Source organism: Mustela lutreola, chromosome 2 (assembly GCF_030435805.1).
Source record: "Mustela lutreola isolate mMusLut2 chromosome 2, mMusLut2.pri, whole genome shotgun sequence".
NCBI classification, from domain to species: domain Eukaryota; kingdom Metazoa; phylum Chordata; class Mammalia; order Carnivora; family Mustelidae; genus Mustela; species Mustela lutreola.
Genome location: NC_081291.1, coordinates 183318536 through 183340623, shown reverse-complemented (window position 1 = coordinate 183340623; position 22088 = coordinate 183318536). Strand labels below are relative to the sequence as shown.

The 22088-nt window shown below is 35.1% G+C and overlaps 1 protein-coding gene across 2 annotated transcripts in view; it reads left to right on the top strand.

The window, feature by feature from the left end:
* EPHA3 (EPH receptor A3) overlaps positions 1 to 22088 on the top strand; it is a 365925-nt gene that overhangs the window by 289595 nt on the left and 54242 nt on the right. For both annotated transcript variants that reach the window (XM_059164417.1, XM_059164416.1), the window contains exons 8-11: positions 6816 to 6918; positions 7626 to 7693; positions 12824 to 12949; positions 19369 to 19554. In XM_059164417.1, the coding sequence (XP_059020400.1) occupies positions 6816 to 6918; positions 7626 to 7693; positions 12824 to 12949; positions 19369 to 19554 (483 nt within the window). The remainder of the gene's footprint in view (positions 1 to 6815; positions 6919 to 7625; positions 7694 to 12823; positions 12950 to 19368; positions 19555 to 22088) is intronic.

Here is a 22088-nt window from a genome sequence, read left to right as displayed (position 1 = left end):
TTCACAAGCAGTTTGGATAGTCTTATGTGTCTGACACCAAATTTGGCATAAATACATCTAAAATTGGCAAACATTTTCCCAGTGGTATTTCTCTTTTCTTCAAATGTATTTGCTTTGTATTAGAAAAACCCTCTGCTGAAATATAATGTTTAAAAAGTTAATATCATGGCCACAGTACTAATACAGAGTGAACACACATTCAAGCTAAGGATTTTATTTAGTTTATTAATTAATGAGGAGACTCTTATGTATTTATCTATATTTTATTTATGTTCATTATATCCTCCAAAAGATTAAACTGGCTTATTTTTTTAGATTAAATAGGTTTAAAGGAAAATTTGAAGATCAGATACATATATACATATAAATACATATTTGTGTGTGTACCTATATAGGCAATCAGGAATACTTAAACAAATTTACTAATTTGCCCCAAACTGACTAATATCCTATAGGACAACAAATGTAATGATTGAAGTAATCTTTTCTACTGCACATAAACCATTTATGTCTCCAGTGAATGTTTTATTTTAATTTTAATGGGAGAAATTATATACATTACTCAGTTGTCTGCAACTTAAATTCAATTGTAAAATAGCCTAGAAAGGCAATCAAAGATGAACACCCTTTAGAAAGAGACTCTCTGGGAAGGGTCTGACAATGGCCTGCACTGTCCTGAAAGGAAACCCAGTAATCTCTTCTGATTTTTCCAATTTGCCATTTCTCCTGGCATGCATATTTCCTACTTAAATATTTTGTTCATGACATTAAAATCATGTTGGCTTCGGTACAGTAATATTTTTATTATGCCCATAATCCATATCTAATAGAAACATTGAAGATTAACATAAATTATCAAAACTGTTCAAGTTAGTGTAATAGTTACTCTATCAGGTAGTAATTTTATGGCACACTTTTGGTCATATGATTAGAAAGGCTTCTTATAATAACAAGCTGTACTTCCTGCAAGGCACTGATAACCTAGTGTTCTTAGAAATTATTAGCTCACAGCTGAAATGTGGCAATTCTTCTAACTCAAAGGGGAGCTGCCATCCTCAAAAGCACACATCTATACTTCAAGACCTCTCCTAATCCTCCGTGATGGATATACATGTTTACCCAACTGTGGCGTTATGGGAGTGCCTGCTCGGATCTCCATGCTACCAAGCCTGCAGTGGGCAGACAACCTCCAGCTGCTGCTCCTTCAGGACCCACCACAGCCACCATGCACGGGCCACACTTCCCTTGTGGACTAAACACTGCAAGGGGACTGGTGTCAGGCCTTTTCTGACTAATGCAGGATTCCTCTCCAAACAGTCTTCACTCTGGGACTAGGTTCCAAGGAGAAATCGTTCTCTGAGACAATTCACATCAAAATGGTACAAATTGCCATGAGAGTACATCTGAACAAGTTTTAAAAACAAATTTAAAATTTTATGTGACACAATAAAAAAGTTTAATTGCAATTTGACATTAGTAGTTCTAAATATTTTTGTTAATGTTTAAGTAGTGCAAAACAAGTTTCTTTTTACTTTTTCTTTTTTTTTAAAGATTTTATTTTCAAATAATCTCTACACCCAACAAGAGACTTGAACTCACTCCTGAGATCAAGAGTTGCATGCTCCTCCCTGCCTGCCAGGGTCATTGCAGAAAAGTTTCTTGTTCTGAAATGATTACAAATTGAATTTTTTTATCAAATTTTTAAATGATATTTAAGGGAACAACAACAAAATCTACATTTGCTTTACCAAGAAAGATCACAAATCCCAGGAAGAGAAAGAAACAAATGTGCATTATATCCCTGTCGTAGAAATTAGGCATATTGAGGGACAGGAGGGTCAGATCACCATTAGATAAACCTTCATTATGTTCCAGCATGCATGTTCTTAATCAGCACTTAACTTTATCTGATATGTAAATATGCAAAGAGAACAACAAATTCCAATATATGAATGTGACTCCAGATTTACTATAGATATTTCTGGAGTGGCCTTCTGCATGAACCACTTCTGAAGCTTCAGTGTCTGAGGTTTAAGAAATAATCCCATTGGAAAACTATAGGGTCTTGGGGTTTTGCCAGATAAGTTTTATATTTGCAATACTTCCACTGATTGATAGAGCAGTTGAAGAGAGGAAAAGGAAAAGATGAACTTTTTAACACCTCCTCTACATTTAAAAAAATCTTTGAGTTGAGCAGCTTTATTTATTTATTTATTTATTTATTTTTAAAGATTTTATTTATTTGCTTGAGAGAGAGAGAGCAAAAAAGAACGTGCAAGAGAGAGCACGAGCAGGAACAGGAACAGAGAGAGTGGGGAAGCTGACTCCCTGCTCAGCAGGGAGCCAGTTGCAGGACCCTGGATCATGTCTTGAGCTGAAGGCAGACACTTCACTGACTGATTCACCCAGTCTTCCCTCAGTTTGATTTAAAAAAAAAAAAAAAAATCAATTTACTCTTGCTGCTTCAGCATAAAATAATTCCAGCCTTTAAATATAAATGAGGAAAAAAAAGTATTTTTTGTCTTAGCCGGGGAAAAAAAGGCAAAAATCAACTTTCTATTTTTTTTTTTTTAAGATTTATTTGAGAGAGAGAGAGAGAGAGAAAGGGGGTAAGGGCAGAGTGAGAGAATCTTCAAACAGACTCCCCAGTGAGTGTGGAGCCTGATGTGGGGCTTAATCTCACGACCCTGAGATCATGCCCTGAGCCAAAACCAAGAATCAGATACTTAACCAACTGAGCCAACGAGGTACCCCTAAGTTTCTATATTTTTTAATAAAAATGATATCTTCTTAAAATTCTAAGAACATAAGAGTCTTATTTGTTATATATTGATATTTATATATATATAATATTTATATATATTATATATATATAAAGTCTCATGTTTGGATTTCTTTTAACAATTTACTATTTATTGTACTTTTTATTTTTTTAATTTTTTCTAGTTTTTATTTTTAAAAATTATATGAAAAGTTCTCATTCATAACACATATACATAATTTTCAATAGAACAAAGTATATCTTTACCTGGAATTTAGATAATATTTTTTGAACTTGGTTAAAATGTCTTACTTTTTACAATGATTATCATCTTCCTCTTACCAATGAGGAAACTGAGAAATAGGGATGTTTAAACAAGTTTTCCAAAACCATACCATTGGTAAATTACGGGTCTGATACTAGAACTCATGTATTTATGTGATAATATATTAAGCATTCTTTTTTTTTTTAAGATTATTTATTTATTTATTTGATAGACAGAGAGAGATCACAAGTAGGCAGAGAGGCAGGCAGAGAGAGAGGGGGAAGCAGGCTCCCTGCTGAGCAGAGAGCCCAATGCGGGGCTCGATCCCAGGACTCTGAGATCATGACCTGAGTTGAAGACAGAGGCTTAAACCACTGAGCCACCCAGGCGCCCCTATATTAAGCATTCTTATAAATCATTTTATCTGGTCCTGTTCTGTAAGCTATTCAAATACTATTATTTCCTTTTTATGTGGCCTAGGACACAAAGTTTATATGTTTTTTTCCCTCAGGTTGTATAACCAATAAGTGAGGTCAATGACCCTAGAATCTCCAAGTTTTGGAGTACTGATCCAGTGCTGTGATTGCATATTAAAATATATTTATTAATATATTATTTATATATGTACATATTAATTAATTAAATATGTATATATATGTAATGTTAAAGTGGTAGAGTTTACCGGAGTAAAGAAGCATCCTAGAGTCAAGGCAACATCTCCTAAGTAAGAAGTACGAAGAGTATGAAACTGTGGCATGCTTGGAAATAAAGTCAACTGTCTAGAAACCCTCAGTGGGTAGACATGGAATCCATAGCACTTTTTGCCAGTTTTTCACTGAGGAAATGAAATAATAAAAATATGTAACATTTATTAAGCACTTACTATGTGCCTGGCACTGTTTTAAGTGTTTTAACTGCATTACCCATTTAATCCTCACAACAATGAGATATTATGTCAGACAACATATAAGTGCAAATCCAGGCATTCTGGTTCACAAGAACGATCTCCTAACCAGCCTGCTTTAGGGAGAGGAAGCTGGCAGTATGTACAGGCTATACTAAAATGGGCAGTGCCTAGCTAGAAACAGGAGAAGCAGTTTGCTTGTGGGAGTAAATATTCAAAATGAGTTTCTAAGACACATAATAGGTATCAATGTTTAGCAGCATGCCACATAAAGAATTGGACAACTCTATTATGCATTTAGTCAATATTACTCATTAAAGTGTTTGCTAATTTCACCAGCAAAAATGATCACTTTGATTATGTGCTTTAGATAGTCTCCAGGATTCATAGCTATTTAGAGCTAGAGGAAATTGCAGAGATGTTCTACTGCCTGTGACAGAAAAAGAAATCGAGAAGTCCTCTTTCTTCTATCATGTTTCCCCTCCCAGTTTCACTGACCTTTATTTTATCAACTGGCTAAAATGTGCAGAGAAGGTAGAACTTGCTGGGCTTTATAAGTTATTACAGGATACAAAATGGAAAGTAAGAGATCGAGTTATTATTATAGGCTTATGGAGAATTATTGAATCACTAGGTTAAGTTATTTTGCAGACTAATCACAGATCAATGTCCCATGCATGGGTATGTATCAGTCCAGGTCTTCTGGGAGGCAGATGTGAAGATGGAATTACAAGAGCTTTATAGGGGGAGATGTAGGTAGGGGAAACAGGCAGGAAGAGCAGAAGTGGTCAAGCAGCACCTCCGGCTGGGATGTAGGCCAGCTGTCTGTGAAGAGCTGGAGGGAAAGAGAAGCATGGAGAAGGAGGAGCCTCAGACAGCAGTGCAGCTCGGAGGGTCTCACAAGCCCATGAGGAGCCCCAGAATGAAGACTGCTGTTGAGGAGTCCTGCACTGAGCAGGGAGGGCCTGGCCCTGGTCCCCTAGGGCGGTTAGTCATGGAGGGGACCATGGCCCGTGCATGGAGGCTGCGGTGGGTCCTGAAGGGGTAGCAGCTGGAGGTTGTCTGCCACTGCAGGCTTGGCAGCGGAGAGATCGAAGCAGGCACTCCCATGACTGCCACCGTGGTGTAAACAACAGTTTGCTGGTAGTAAAGAATAAAGTGCTTGCAGCAGTTTATATTATGAGGATGCCATCCTGCCACACTTGGAGCTCTTTTTTTCAGATGCTGAGGAAACTTCTCATAGCCTATCTGCCAGGTCTCTTCATTTGTATCATTTAGCTGTTCCTAAAGCAGCGTTATTTTCCAGAAAACCTTCCAAGGTTAGATGTTGATGAGGCTGAACATCAGATACTGGCTTCTGGAGAGGAGATGGTATTCAAATAATCAAACTCTGTCTTCTAAGCTCTTTTCATTCATCCCTCATTCATTTGTTCACCGACATTTATTACAAGAGTAATATATGTTAAAATATGAGCATGTGAATGGGGTTGTTCCAGGAGCTGAGCATATTTTTAGAAGGTCTAGAGATCGGGATTCTTATGGAGTTTGTTAGTAGCTGAGGCTGGGGGTAGAGAGGACTAGGATCTTAAATGGCTTTACCTTCGCTGGTATGGAATTTGCATTTTATCTTAAAAGTGATGGAGAGCCCTTCAAAACTTTTATGCAGGAGAACGACATGGTCAAATTCATGGTTTAGAAGAAATACACTGATGGCCATGTAAATAGAGACCAATCAGGAATTTCTAATTGTAATCCAGAAGGTAAATGAAGACATAAACTAAAATACTCAAAGAATTTGGTAATTAATTGGATATTGAAGGATCAAAAGGGAAAAGATGAGATGACTTCATGTTTATGGTCTATGTCTTTGCTAGTCAAAATGTTGACTGGGTCAGCGGCATCAGCATCACTGTGAGCTCACAAGAAAAGTCCAGTCTTGGTCCCCATTCTGGACCAACTGGATCACAAACAACTTTTCCAAAAGATTCTCAAGTGGTTCGAATGAAGTTAGAGAAGCATTGGTCTAGCTCAAGGGTCAGTAAGCTTGTTCTGTAAAGGGACAGATAATAAATATGTCAGGCTTTGTGTGTATAGTCTCTGTTGTTCCTACTCAACTTGGCTATTGTAGCATAAAAGTGGCCAGACAATACACAATTGAATGCGGTTGTGTTCCAAAGCAATTTTACTTATGCACCCAAACTTGAATTTTGTATAATTTTTACATGTCAAGAAATCTTCTTTTAACTTTTTACAACCATTAAAAATATATATAAAAATAATGTGAACTCCTGGGCATTACAAAACTTGGTGGCAGGCCAGGTTTGATCCCTGGGCCTTCTTTGCCAATACCTTATCTAGGTGAGTGAGTGAGCAAATGGGCCATTCACAAAGGTAGGAAATACAGGAAGAACAATTTGTTGGTGGTATGTGTTGTAAAACATTTAAATAACTCTAGATATTGGAGGCTAAACAAGCTTGATTAGATTGTTTTTATCATTTTGTTCCTGGAACTCTTACCTGTTCTCTATGTGCCTCTGGTAATTTCTGGTTTATCCAGTGAGTTTCTCTGTAGTGAGGATAGACAAAACCAGGCCAGGATATTTCACACGCTAGGCACTCAAGGTGTGTTTGATTGATGCCATTGAAACAGAATACTTTATCTTACTAATTAGAAATTTCAAGCGCCATTTTAAGAAATTTTTTTTCTTTTCTTTTCTTTCTTTTTTTTTTTTTTTACACGAAATGAAGAGTTCTGTCTATACAGGCTTAAGCAGTAAGCCAATTTCAGGTAAAACCAGTGTAAATACGGTTTCTCTGTGCAGATGTTAGTTATGGTGTGTTAATGCCTGGCCTTTTCTTATTTTTTTTTTTTCTCTACCTCACAGCTTTCTCCATTTCTGGGGAAAACAGCCAAGTAGTGATGATTGCCATTTCAGCGGCGGTGGCGATTATCCTGCTCACAGTCGTCACCTACGTCTTGATCGGGAGGTGAGTCCACGGGCTCTTTTACCACTTACTTTCATTATTGCCTTGCCTGCTCCCCTCAGTGGCCACTAACAGCCAAAGGTTGTGGTCCATGAAGTATTTTAACAAATAAGCATGTCTCCACTGAGATCTAGATCTTTCTTCTCCTCCCTTTCTTTTCTTTCTCCATCTTTAGTTTTGATTTTTCTTTCCTCCATTAAATTCCTGCCCCACTCTTCAACACATTCCACGTCTCCTCTCTCTTGACCTCACTTGTAGTTTTTACTTTCTTTTTCCAATTATCCTCTTACTCTTCAAATATGCCCCAGATTTCCCTGTCACTTTCTCACCCAGAACACTGGTAATGCAGCATAGCGCTAATCACTAACAATGGAGACTTTACCCTTCATTCATTCTCACAGCAGTTGTTTAAAAAAAAAAAAAACAAAACTATAAACACTTTCTAAGGCTATTATAAAAACTGAGCTGAAGGGGTCTGCACAGTGGGGAATCAGCTCTACGTATCTCCTCATTAGGCAGCTTTCCAGAGTCCCCAGAGAAAGAGGCTTTCTATAAAGGATTTAGAAAATATGAAGTCATTAAACTTTTACTAAAGCATTTAATTGTTTGAGGAAAATGCTTTACTTTTTTGTGCTTTGCACATTCTGCACATAGATAATTGCTTTAAGTATATTTTCTTTCTGTGTTTCTTCCCTTGACTTAACCTCCAGGTTCTGTGGCTATAACAAGTCAAAACACAATGCAGATGAAAAAAGGCTTCATTTCGGGAATGGACATTGTAAGTTCCTAAGCTGTTTTGGTGCTTTGGTTTTTACCATTTCAGTTTTCCCAGTTATTGATTTGTTATTGGATAACTTCCCCACAAAGAGAATGCAAAAGTAGTTCTATGAAAGAATTGAGCAAATTAAATTAATTTTAAATGGAGAAGGAAATTCATGGCTCCACATTAAGTAATTTTTACATGGTCACATTTCAGCATACTTAAGCTAAAGGGAAGGATAACCTGTGGTTTCTATCCAGATAATGCATAGGATGTGGAGTATGGTCTATAGTCAGCTCTGCGTAGCTGAAAGGCAAAGCGTATCTTCAATTTCCTCATTTCTTGTCCTTTGCTAAAATCTAAATAGGAACCTTTTCCTTTTCCTAACTCCCAAATAAATATAAACCTCTGTTTATGTGAAATGCCTTACTCTGTTTTGTCAACCAAGCAGGAGAGAGCCTTTAAAATAAACTATTTTGGAGTTATACGATATCCAACTGGTAGGAAAGACTGCACTTTTCCCTCATATTTTAATACTAATCAGTTTAGTGTCTTTTTAATATTTTCTAAAAGAAATACTTTCATTTAGGAAATGAAGTGTTTATATCTAATAAGAAGGCTCTTTTTTTCTTCTTCTTCTTCTGGCAAAATAAATCATCCCAGGTGTTTTGATTTTCCAAACTATGGCTCAGTTTAATGTGGCAATTACTAATCAGTGGACTCAAAGGGAATGTTCTTATGGAAATTAGTATAGATTTATGTGCTTTCAAATAATCTCAATATAAGTAATGTGTTCTTGTATACATTACTTTCTTTGGAATTCACCGTTGCCTTGTAAAATTATTGTCAATTCAGCATCATACTTTGTATCAGTCAGTGGCTTTGCATCTAAAAATTATAGCTCTCGTTATAACTCAAGTAAAAGCTTGATTACCTGTAGCTAACATGCAGGGGGCATACAGTGGCTTGAAAAAAAAAAAAAAAAAGTCTTCCGAAATGTAAATTGATGTAATGTGAACACTGCGATAGAGTTTACAGAGAACATTTTCTGTTTGTAGTCCTTACAGAATAATTCACAAAAGCCAAAGTAGTACATTCTTAGTAGACTCACTTCATCATTTCAGATTAGTTAGGTTACCAACTCAGAAGTCGTAAAAGAATGAATGAACAAATTACAGGATACTTGTCTAGCTTTTTTCATCATCCCCAAAAACACAGAGTCCCAGTCACCATGCATAAATTAAAGCAGTTACATTCCTGTGGATTAAGTTGTTCTTAATTTGGGTTAGATAGTCAATGTAAATATTGTCTTTAGAGCAAAACCATACTTTTCTTTTATATCAGAATTGTAAATCTCATGAATTTGGAACAATGATAAATTTCTGTAACCCACTTGTAAACAGGTCCCTCTATCACTCCAGTCTGTTTTAGCTGTTGGTTTTTCTGGGAGAGTTGGTTGAGACTTTAATTTTCTTCAAATGCACAATATTCTTATAACAGACAAACAAAAGAGAAATGCATTTTATCCTAGCTATAAGGGCATAAGGTAACTTATGTGCATGTCATAAACTTTCTGCGTCTTAATGCTACAGCTGGTTTATTTCAGACCATTTATTTGGTATTACTTTAAAAAGCTCTAGCTATGAACTATTCCCTCCAGCCTTGTTACAAATCCTATAATATTGCTTCAAAAGGAAAGAAATGTGTTTCACCTCCTAAGATCCTGTCCCCTTGCCCTCTCTGGCTAGGTCTTTTTATTTTTTGCTATCCTTAGGGCAACTCATGCTGGTAAAATGGAAATGTAAATTATTGTGTTTGCACAGAACGAGCTGTAAAGTAGTGCAGCTTAACACGTGTGCATGTGTTTATTATCTGGTTTTCTTGACACAGCCAAGCTACTCTGTATGTTGCCCTTAATTATTGGTGTGAAGGAATTATGTGCCTTGCATCCTGCATCACCTGATTCCTGGAACCTCTAGGGTCAGCAGTTAAAAGTCAGCAGCCAAACTCCCACAGTGAACAGGCTATTTTACTTGGGGATGTGTGTATGTTTATATTTGTATTGTTCCCTAAACTTTGTGTGGATAAAAAAAGCAATATATATGATTTTACTTCATTGAAACGAGTTTGATTGATTTTAGTTAGAAACGATATTGAATTTTCAGATTATTTAGTAATACATATATTACCCTAGGGCTGCCAGGTATGAGAGGTAACTCTAAGAACACTTTCAAGGCTGTTTAAAACCAATGCTTATTTATAAATGTTTGAGGCTTTGCTCCTGACAGCTCCTTTTATTATGGTCTTTGCAAATTCTGATGCTAGTGAATCGCTTCCAACTTCATTTCCTTGAGGTGAGCAAAGTAAAACATTTGTAATTGTTTACAAGAAAATTTTCATTTTGGGGGAAAAGCTTGATTTTTACCTTATCTTTAAAAATGTTTCTCTTTCCTTGAAAAGTAATACTTAATTTCCTTACCTTACTAGTTCTTTACCTTACAATCTACTAGAGATAAATCAAAACAGAATGATCATATAGCCTAGCCAAACTTTGAGGCAAGCCTTCATTAAAATGTAACCAAACTGACTTCATGAAAAGATTCTGACACATTTTATTTCCTGACTTTTTATGTAAGTCTACAGTTACTTTTACTGTTTTCCTTAACCTAAGCAAGAAAAGTATGAGAGCTTTCCTTAATCTGTTTGCTTGTTTTAAGGGTAAAGTGTTTTGATACTGATAATATTGAAATAGGTTTAGTGTAATAATAAACTATAGAAGACCACTGTCCTAATGAGTGGCTCGGCCATCTATTTTGATAGGAAGCAATAATGTTTTCAATAATGGCAGAAGCTTGCAAACTGATCTGGGAGCTCAAAAGGAATGGACACTTCTGAGCCCAAATTCTGTCTCTAGAAACCTCATTTACATTAATAATTGTGAATGAACATTTTTAACATGAAAATACTTAAAACGACAAATAGTCTCTCTCATTTATTGGACCTTAACCACATAACAGGCACTCATGCCAGGTGCCTGAATAGCAAGAAATAGAAATAGAAAATAGAAAGAGCCTTCTTTCTCTGGCACCTCATTTATTCTTTTTGCTGAGCTGTTCAAAGTAGAAAAGCTTCAAAAGTAACAGTTCTTACCTTCAAAAGCTATTTTAATCCACAGTTTGCCCAAGCCAGAGCAAAGGACTTGTCACTTTCCCATTTCTGTGGATGTAACTCCCTAGATATGTCTTCTTGAAATATCTGCACTTGGCCTCAGGATGGAGAGGTGGCACTATGGTGGCGCTCCTTGTCAACACAGGCTTGAGTAGGACGAGTGTTAGACTTTTTTCTCCATTTGTTTCCCAACTCTCCCAAACCCACTCTATAGTCATCTGAAAACAGCTAAACATAGCTAAAATCATCTGAAAACATAGCGGAGGACAACTGATTTTTTACTCCCTAACCACCATTTATTTTTATAATCCATTTTTTTGTATGCTTCTATTTCATTACTCAAAACGTTTATGGATACTTTGCAGGATCATAAATTATTATGTGGCATAACCATGTCATTTATAAAGATGTCCTATAGGTCAATGAACTAATTCTTTCTCAGCCCACACTATGAAATGCTAGACCTGTTGGCCTAATGTCCATTGAGCTGAAGGCTTTCCAGAATAATTGTGGTCTTCAGTCTTTGCACCCATTTCATGCAAAGTCCAAAATGGAGTCGAAGAAGTCTTTGGTCATCACAGAATGTTCAGTTGCATTTGTCATTAAGATTCTTTCAATAAAAAATTAAACCGGAAAGGATAACATCTGATTTTGTTACTTTAGTATTAAAAAAATCTTTTGATAATATAGTGTGATAAATGAAAAAATATATCACTATTTGTCATCCCTGCCCTTGCTAAAACAATGTTACCAATATTTTTTTTACCAATGTTACCAAAATTAAAAGTAAAAATCCATCATATTAGTACATACACAATATTCTTTAATGTTAGAGCATGTTTGTGTACTTTAATAGAGCCTAGTCTCCCTTTTTTAAAATTTAGTTTTAGGGGGTGCCTGGCTGGCTCAAGTAGAGCATGTGACTCAGAACTCAGGGTTGTGAGTTCAAGCCCCACATTGGGCATACAGCTTACTCAAAAAAGAAAAAATAGTTTTACTTTAGAGAAAATTCATTTATTGAATATTCCAAATTTTTTCTAATATAACTTATTTTTCCAAATGGTAGGACTCTCATTAATATAAAATCAGATCCAAAATGATTCTTCTGAATCTTCCACCCATGCTATTTTAATTATAGATCATCACAAAAAAATTTTGCCTTCAGAATAATTAAATAAGTGCATATATGATGAAGGAGGTTTATATAAAATAAACTATAAATGTAATTTATGTTTGGAATTTAGCTTCTTAGAACCATTATTAAACTTACAGAGAATCTATATTGTCCTTAACTATGTTGAAAAATTATACAATAAGATTTCAGTTAATTGTACATGCACGTAATAGTACATGCATATAATACTCACATTATATATACATATTCTCACAGGTTTAAGAAGACCTACAATAGCAATGTGAAATTTTGATTGTGAATGTTACTAAAAGGAGAATAGTGTCAGACAAAAACCATGATGTTTTATGTTCTTTAATTTGTCTGTAATTATAGCTGCCATTCCACCTTATGAAATTATTTCACAAACTTTGATTTATTGTCAGATGTGGCCTTGTTATAAATATCTGTTTACTGGAGGCTTTGTAGAATCATAAATGTGTAATAGTGTGATGGTATTCATTCACTCATGCTTCTGGTAATAATTCCTGGGTCTACTCAATCCGGAACCATCCTTTCCTTGAGATTCCCCTTTCTGAAAGTTCATTTTCCTTCTAATGCTTTTTCAGAGAAAGTTCATTGTGTTTCCTCTTTTGTGTCATTATGGGAAAGTTTGTTTCTTAAGTGGTTCAGTACTTAATCCAACTTCTCTGTCTGCCAATTGCCATGATACCTGAGAATAAACTAAAGTGGGTGTACTTTTTTGTAATGGGGATTTTTTTTCCACTGATAATGTGATTATGAAATTGCATCAGTAAAATTTAAATAAATCTAGCTATAATAATGCCTTTCTTCCTTCCCTTAAACAGTAAAACTTCCAGGTCTCAGGACTTACGTTGACCCACATACATACGAAGACCCTACCCAAGCAGTTCACGAGTTTGCTAAGGAGTTGGATGCCACCAACATATCCATTGACAAAGTTGTTGGAGCAGGTAACCACCAAAATAATCCCACCCCCAACCCTGTGTTAATTACAAGTTTACAACTATGAATAATAATGCCGTCTGAGATCACTCAAGTTCTCAAGCCTAAGTTATATTGCTATGAAAAGGGACATTTTTCCCCCTGATTTCATGATCAAAGGCAGGCAATAAATAAATGAAGGAGCATTTAACAGAATGTAATGATTTCAAAGGTGCCAGACTTACAGACTCACAGACCATGGCCAGCTTTTTATTTTTTGAATTTCAGAGCCAGCAGCCGCAAGAGCTCAGTCCTCCCCGGGCTGTGCTGATCATGTGTCACAAAGCCTATTTGGCTGAAAAGGGGATAACAGGATGAAAGTGTCTTACTTTAAACAAGCTCACAAGGTGAAAATTTGATTTTGTAAAAAAGGTAATTTTAGAATGCTCTTCAGAATTTAAAAAAGAGACAACACAAAATAAAATAATAAATGACACATTTTATTCAAATTTATTCAAAACTATTTTTGAGTGAACAGTTTAAATGGTTCATTTTAATATTTGCCTGTAACTTTGTATAGTCTTAATTCATTGCGCTGAAGCTTGCCTTCATATAGACATCTCTTCATTCTAATCATGAATCTAGTCAATCATAGATCCATTAACAAACACCTATGGATTTTTAAAGCAGATTCATATTTCCAATAAAAATTATACTTATAAAATAACGATATTTTCACATTTACACATTAACATATGGACAAATACAAACACGCAGTGTGCAATTGAATAAAAACTACTACTTAAAAGTAAAAATAAATATTGTACAATAGTTTCATTCCATCATCTCATTAGTCAATATTGTTTTAAAAACAAAAGCAAAGTTGATGTAGGAAATAGAAAGATTGAGAAATTAACTCATTGAATTATACATAACGTATCGAATCATGTTTTTGGCAAGTACTATATATATGTGACCGATGCTTCTTTACACAGATGTGCATATAATTTCTCTGTTTCTCTTTCTGTACATCAAACCAGTGTTTAGAATTCTAGCGGCATTTGCTATTCAAACAGGACAGTCTGAGTAATTCATATTATCTAAATAAAACGATAATTTACTAAATCTTCTCCTCCAACTTTATTCATATTTTATCTTCCTAAAACTCACATGAGCAGGTAATATTAAAATATGGAACTAGCAATTGATAAAAGGAGAATAGAGTATGAGCTTCCTTTTCCACAATCTAAGACTTAAGAATATACATACTCATCGTATATCTATGAATGCAATTGGAACAAATATATATTGATTACTCTCTTTCATTTGTGTAGTTCTGCTTTGTAAACTTCTCTGTGACATGGGGGCTTTTTGTCGTGCTGGTATTAATGTCCCACAAGAGTGCACTGCTTCCCAGCATGGAAAACTCAGGGGCAAAGGTAGCACAAAGACTTTGCACACTCAACCGATGTGAGGAGGAGAAACCCATTTAGGCTCAGCCAGTGTCCAGAAGACCAGACAAACACATCAGGACCTTGAACTTTGGGACTCTCTGCATTAATAAAATTAAATATGTCAATGTTATTGATAATGCCAGATATCTAGAACAGTGTGGTGGGAGACAAAACACATTAAAAATGGTATCTGATAAGGGCACCTAGGTGGCTCAGTGGGTTAAAGCCTCTGCCTTCGGCTCAGGTCATGATCCCAGGGTCCTGGAATGGAGCCCCATGGGCTCTCTGCTCCACAGGGAGCCTGCTTCCTCCTCCCTCTCTCTGCCTGCCTCTCTGCCTACTTGTGATCTCTGTCTGTCAAGTAAATAAATAAAATCTTTTAAAAATTTTTAAAAAATAAAAATGGTATCTGATAAATGAAGAAATGCTCCTTATACTAACTCATTTAATAATCCCCGACACTCATTAAAGATCAGGACAAACATCTTATTTCATTTCTCTCTTCAAACAAAACAAACTGAGGGTTGCCGGGGGGAGGGGGTTGGGGAGAAGGGGGTGGGATTATGGACATTGGGGAGGGTATGTGATTTGGTGAGTGCTGTGAAGTGTGTAAACCTGGTGATTCACAGACCTGGGGATAAAAATATATGTATATAAAAAATATATGTTTATAAAAAATAAAAAATTAAAAAAAAAAATAGACATATGCCCCATTTTCAGGTTTTTGTAGCCAATATCCTCATTTGCCACATTCAGGACAATAATACTGTGCCTGTTTTGTTTGCAAACAAGTATATCTTCAAGGTCGATTACACTTCTCCTGGAAGATTTCAGTATAATATTGAATCCAGCCAATTCTAGTCTGTCTTGATTTGCCTTTCAGGGTTTGTCATCACCAAGACAGAATAGTAGATGGAGATTTTGAAAGCTATCAATTTTTCTTAAAATTTTGTTTTGAAAAATGTAAACTATCTACAAAAGTAGATGAAATTGTATAATAATAAAATGGAGAATATAGTATAATAGTACCCATTTCCACCACAACTTCAGTAACAATGTATTCCTGGCCAGCCTTCTTTCATTTATACACTTACTCATTTTCTATGTCCTTTTAAATTTTAAAAGTAATATTGTTGATAAAAATTTAATAGTTATGCTAAACTGATTAGCATCTATCTTCCAATTGCTTTAGTACTAAATCTTTCAGTCAAAGACAGAACTTTCTCAGTCAATTAAATATGCAGGAAAACTCTACATATGTGAGATAATTCTCTAATTTTCTGTAGGATATATTATAAAAAGAAATAGGTATAATGGAAACTTTTATTTATACTTTGGCTAATTAGAAGAATTATGCCCATATTGAGAATAACAGAATTAAAACTGAACCACAAATTGACTTACTCAAAGTAGTAATTTTTTTAATATTTGAATTCAGAATGACTCAAATTTCCAGTTTTACTCCTCCATCCAACCATTATTTCAAAATCTAAATATATGTTCATTTAATTCCCTATCCTATTAGGCATTCACATGGTATTTAATTTTATTAGCCATTTGGGTAGGCATCGTCTCCATTTCACCAGATGAGCTAAAAATTTGAGTGACCTATAGTCACATAATTATTAATTGAAAACCAAAATTTGAATGTTGTACTTTCCAATTTCAAAGTTCATACTAGACATTAATAATGACAGTAACGCCTTCATCTAACATTTTTGTGAGGATTGAGATAATTCTTGAACATTGCTTACCTGACACATCAACATTGTTCCATATATATTTTTATTATGCTTCTCTTGTTAAAACGGTAGAAGGAGAGTGGAATTTGAAGGCAGAGTGTCATTCTACTTAAATACAAGTAGATTTTTTTCTTCTATTTTAAATGACACGAGTGTAAGAAATTTTACTTTGAACAATTTTGCACTGTGTATCTTAAATCAGAATACAGTGTGTCCATTCTCAGAAAGCATACTGTATTTCAAAGGACAAATAAAAACTGCTATACTTACTGGATTTAAAAAATCAAGCAATGATTTCCAAGGATCTTATTGTAGTTGTGCTTTTACCTAGAAATGATGGGAATGAAAGGATCTAGTTTTTGTTTTTTGGTTTTTTTGGGCTCAAAGTTAATTGTATAAGACCATGTAAAATCCAGTCTTGTGTTTGGCCAATCTTTGTTAATTTTTTCAACACTGTTGTTTAAGTTAATATAAAGAGAACTGAATTAATATTTAATATTTCTATGTTTAGTAAAATATATTGGTGACCATTTCTAGTATTTGTATGGTGAAACAATCACATTTCAAAATTTTTTTTTTAATTACCATTACTGAAATATAATTTTCTGAATTTTGGAGGTAGATAGACATTTACATATGTTGGTTATCCCATTGAGAAGAAAGAAAGGAACTCTAATTAACCAACTTGAAATTCAAACTCTTCTTCTGATGGTCCCAGTGAGGTACTCTCACAAAATGCTGTCCTTCACAAATACTTGTCTAAGGTGACATTAACCTTGCTACCACCATCATCATCACAACCACCTATTCTCACATCAATACAGAATTTGACAGTTTAAAAATCATTTTTATATTTGTGCTTCAATTTGATCTAACTTTTTAGAGATAGGTAATTTATCCTTCTTAAGGTGGGTCTGAACTCAGAGAGGAAAATAGTGACCAACACGTAGATGATACTTACTATGTGTCTTTACATAATATTCATTCTTTTATTTGCACAAACACCTCATGAGTTAGACACAGTTGGTGCTCCCAAGTTACAGACAGGAGACAAAATAATAGAGAGGTTAAGATGCTTGCTTAAAATCACATGGCTAAGAAGTTACCAAGGCAATTAGACCCTAGAATCCATACTCTATCCACAGTTCTGTACTGTCTGTCCTGCAATCTGTTGACAAGTGATTTATTGTCTAGAAATAAGTGATGATAACATCAAAATTTAAAACATGATGCATTACAGCATATTGGCTCATGATGATGGCAGAACTTAGAGAAAATTAAAGCTTATTGTGGATGATTCCTTATGGTTTACTCAAAATTAATGTTATACAACATGAACTGGAGCTCTCTGGAAATGTTCTAATAACCCAGTATCATGAAAGGAATCCTAATTCTTAAAAAAATATATTTATTTCTGGGTGTACGTGCACGCAAAAGAGAGAGCGCATGCATGTGCACAAGGAGGGGTTGCAGGAGAAGCAGCAGACTCCCCATGGAGCAGGGAGCCCAAGTCAGGATCACAGGAACCCAAGATCATGACCTGAGCAGAAGGTAGACCACTCCCTGCAGCCTTTACTCCTGCTGACATATTCTAACAGTGGTTTACTTTGCATCGTAACTTCTCTTCCGAATACACTCTATAATGACATATTCTACTTGGGATTTCAAAAAGTCAATGAATGTTCTCAAATTCTGTCCCTGATTCTCCCTGTAATCTGAAAGAACACTCTAGCTACAGATACCACTATCTTCTATACTCCCTCAAAGGTAAGAAATGAAATCTGTCTTATTTAGTATTATAACTCTGTGTTTTTCAATATATCTTGTCAAACTGTTGCCAATTGATGAGTATTTATTAAAAAATGTATAAGTAACTGCTTTTGGACGTTAAATGAATTTGACCAGTTACAGCATAAGTCATTGTTTTGGAAACTGATTCCAAAAACCACCAGTTTGGAAACTGGATTCCCGAGAAAGGGTCAAATCTGGGAGAGTTTAGAGCTTCCTGGAGAGAAGCGAGCTGCTCCTAGTAATGCAGCTGGTAAATCAATAGGATAACCTGCTGCTTTTGTGAGTTGAACCACTTGTTTGAACAAAATATAGGAAAGAAACATCTCACTTCTTGACAGCTTTTCTCTGGCTGAGCCATGGGACATGGAGCTTGTACAAAAACTCACAGCGAGAAGGCTGGACCAAGAATGCTCTTCCATTCCATAGTACCCTAACAATGTAATTAAACATTTTCAGAAAAATCTCTTATTTGATATTTAAAAAGAAAACACATTTTTAAGGTATTGTACAAATCCACATAATATTAGGATTTCCTCTATGAACAAGGAACGTTCTATGGGTGACACTATTTTGTGGCAATTACCATGGCAAGCAGTGGGTGAGAGAAATGAATGTAAAGCATGTCTACTGTCAGGGAGCTCAAAACATGATGAAGAGTTATGGGTAAATCTTCTTAATAACAATATATATGAAGTTAGCACCACAACTATTTCTAGGCAGTTTTATATTAGTTCACTTAGACTATTTAAAAGTCAGCAACACTCCATATTTAGTAAATTCTGGGTTAATCATGCATTTAAGACAAGTTTTTTATTGGAGATACTGAATCAAAGAAAATATTTATAGTGATTCTATAGAAAAGGTTTTTACCCTTTTTTGATACTAGTATTTTCTTCTTCCTTCCAGAAGCTCAGAGAATTTTACAACTAGTATGTCAGTAATGTGACATGCCAATACTCCAATAAAATGAATTGATAGCAGATGCTACTGTTCTCATTTTCAGAGAGTCTGAGTATATCACTAAACTGATTCTCTTAGTAATAACAGAATGGCTGGAAACATCTGAAATTTAATCCATTGCTCAACCCATAATATCTGTGTTGCTCTGCTGATCAACCTCAGGAAATGGTAGCTATGAGAATAGGAATTAAAACCCTATTAGATATGGCATTCAACTTTCCTCTGGTTCTTTCATATTTTTTTTTATCACAATGTGGTACTTAAAAATGTATGAGGCCACTTACAAGGTCCATTTTCCATAGGGTGTGGATCCCCTGAGTTTTCTTAGGGATTCTCTGATTTCCGTCTTCTGAAATAAGTTGAAAGCCTACAGAGTACATCTTGTGGGTCAAAGGTATAAATATTTTGAATGGGATTATTGAGGGGAAAGAGTTACTCTTTACTGATACATTTTTATTATGTAAGTCCTTACCTTTTGTTGTGGTTCTGTTCTTCTAACAGGTGAATTTGGAGAAGTGTGCAGTGGTCGCTTAAAGCTTCCTTCAAAAAAAGAGATTTCAGTGGCCATCAAAACCCTGAAGGTGGGCTACACAGAAAAGCAGAGGAGAGACTTCCTGGGAGAAGCAAGTATTATGGGACAGTTTGACCATCCCAACATCATTCGACTAGAGGGAGTTGTTACTAAGAGTAAGTCAAGTCAAAAGACAGACTTTTGCCTTTGTTGAGCAGAGGTTATTTAAAGCTAAACTCAATCATTAAAGAATTTTGATTTTTGATTTTTTTTATAAGTGTCAGTCTTTTTTTATTAATTTTTTATTATTTATTTATTTTTTTTAATTTTTTATTTTTTATAAACATATATTTTTATCCCCAGGGGTACAGGTCTATGAATCACCAGGTTTACACACTTCACAGCACTCACCAAAGCACATACCCTCCCCAATGTCCATAACCCCACCCCCTCTCCCAAACCCCCTCCCCCCAGCAACCCTCAGTTTGTTTTGTGAGATTAAGAGTCACTTATGGTTTGTCTCCCTCCCAATCCCATCTTGTTTCAACATGGGGGCTTAAGTGGGTATAAGTGTCAGTCTTAACAGAAAGACTAGTTTGGGGTTAACATGTCTTTCTTTGACAAAAGGACGAAGATATTTAAGTAGTTTTATATTGAAAGTGCTATTCTAGATCTTTAAAAAATTGGAAAAAATAGGAGCTAAAAAAATTGGTCAGTATTAAGACACATTGATGAAAAGACAGTTAAGAAGTGAATTGTGGAGAAGTCTCTGTTATGTAGAGTAAGAAGGAAAAACGATGACTCGATTTTGACAGGAATTGCTGGGAACTCCCAGCTAGCTGCCTTTTCTTTTACTGTTCACCAGTTTCAGTTAAATTTCCAAATCTTTACTCCCTTGATTTTAGGAAAATTATGGGAGTTTGGGGACTGCTTCCGAGCTGTAAAGATTGGGATCACATTAGACCCTAGGCCTTTTCCTCGTTCTCTGTGGATTTGAAATAATTCTAATCTAGAGTCCCAGATGGATTTTTGACTGGTCTGGGGAAACTCTGGCTCACTGCCCATGATAGAGATCTGAACTTATTTCCATGATAGTTTCTCCAGCCGGACTCAAAAGGAATCCCGTGAGGCAGGTATGTGATTTTTGGCTCCAGTACCAATGAAAACCTCTTGAGAATGCTCTAGGATTTTTTTTTTCCTCAATATTTTAGAGCACAGGATGAAGAATAAACTAAATTGGCAGCAAACTACTTAGAGCGAAAGACAACATATGGCAGGAAATTTGGCATCCTTTAGGGGATAATTCATTGGCACCACATTTACATATTCTATGGTTACCAACAGACATTACACATTATATTTTTCACGATGATATTTTTCTTTAACATTACATGGAGCACTTTCCAAATGGCACTAATACCTATTCTCATCTTAGTGTGACTAAAAAGGCAGTTCCTTTCTCACAAGAGCATGGTATAATTGAAATGTACTTTGATTTCCTTTGGAGTTTTCTTATATAATAAATGGGATTAAGAACTGAGTAATGTAGAACTAAACCATAAACTGTAAGCCCATATTAAGTACGGTAAGAAGCATGTTTCCCTTCGTACTCCTAATATTAGGCCATACTAGTAGTAACTCTGAAATATTTTCTGATGAAGAGCATTTTTTAACTATTTTTTAAATTAATAATAAAAACACTGCTAGTAGTAGTAAGATTGGGAAAATGTTCAAATCCTTTGTTCCTCCAGGGCAAGACCATACTACTTAATGCCTATAGAATTAACAATTATGTCTCACTGGGATTTTAATAATCAATTAGCCATTTATTCCCTTTTATATCATCCTCACCAAGTGGTTGTCCTTCAGATCGCGAGCACACCCCTTGGGGAGGAAGCTCATTTTTACTTGTATGGCTGTTTTTCTTTTAACTTAATTTTCATAAGATTTTTTTTTTCATAAGGTTTTCTTTTTGAGTTGACTATTGTATTGTATTTTGAGTTGACATTGTACTATGGATGTCATTTCATTATTATCACTACTCTGTGAATTAGATACAATAATTCCATTTGCATTAGAACAAATGATAACCCGTAAAGAGCAAGCAGCTTATCTAAATAGAAATTCCTGGAAATAGCATTGGAAACTTGGTCTGTTGGTTTTACCTCTTGTCCCTAACAATGGACAAAAAGTTTCTAATTTTCATTTTGTATTCTACTTCTTTTATATCTTGAATTTTTTAAATTTCTCTAATAATTTGATCATAGCAAGAAATCCCTCAAGCTTAAAAAATTTTCTGGAAAGAATTAATAACCCTTAATACCTAAAACAAAATGTGAACTCTCATAAAGGGAAAGAGTCCGTGTTATTTTTAAGGAGTGATAAAAATAGAAACTGGATCATACTAGATTCTTAACTTACCAATGTTAAGGAATTAAAAAATATTGATTGATTGATTAGATGGAAAAAAGAGCAGTATCTTCTACCTATAGGTCTTTCTTTGGTGTTGGTTCATTAAATTGAATGCATGCTTCAAGGAAGCACAACTGTATAACTGCTTGCATCAGTCAGGGAGTGATGGAAAACATCATCATATTTTAGCATGGACAGAATTATCTACCACCTAACTTTTCCAACACCTACACTTAATAAAGAATGAGATAAAAGTGACTATCAAAATAAATATTAGATTTAAATTTGTTTATTGATA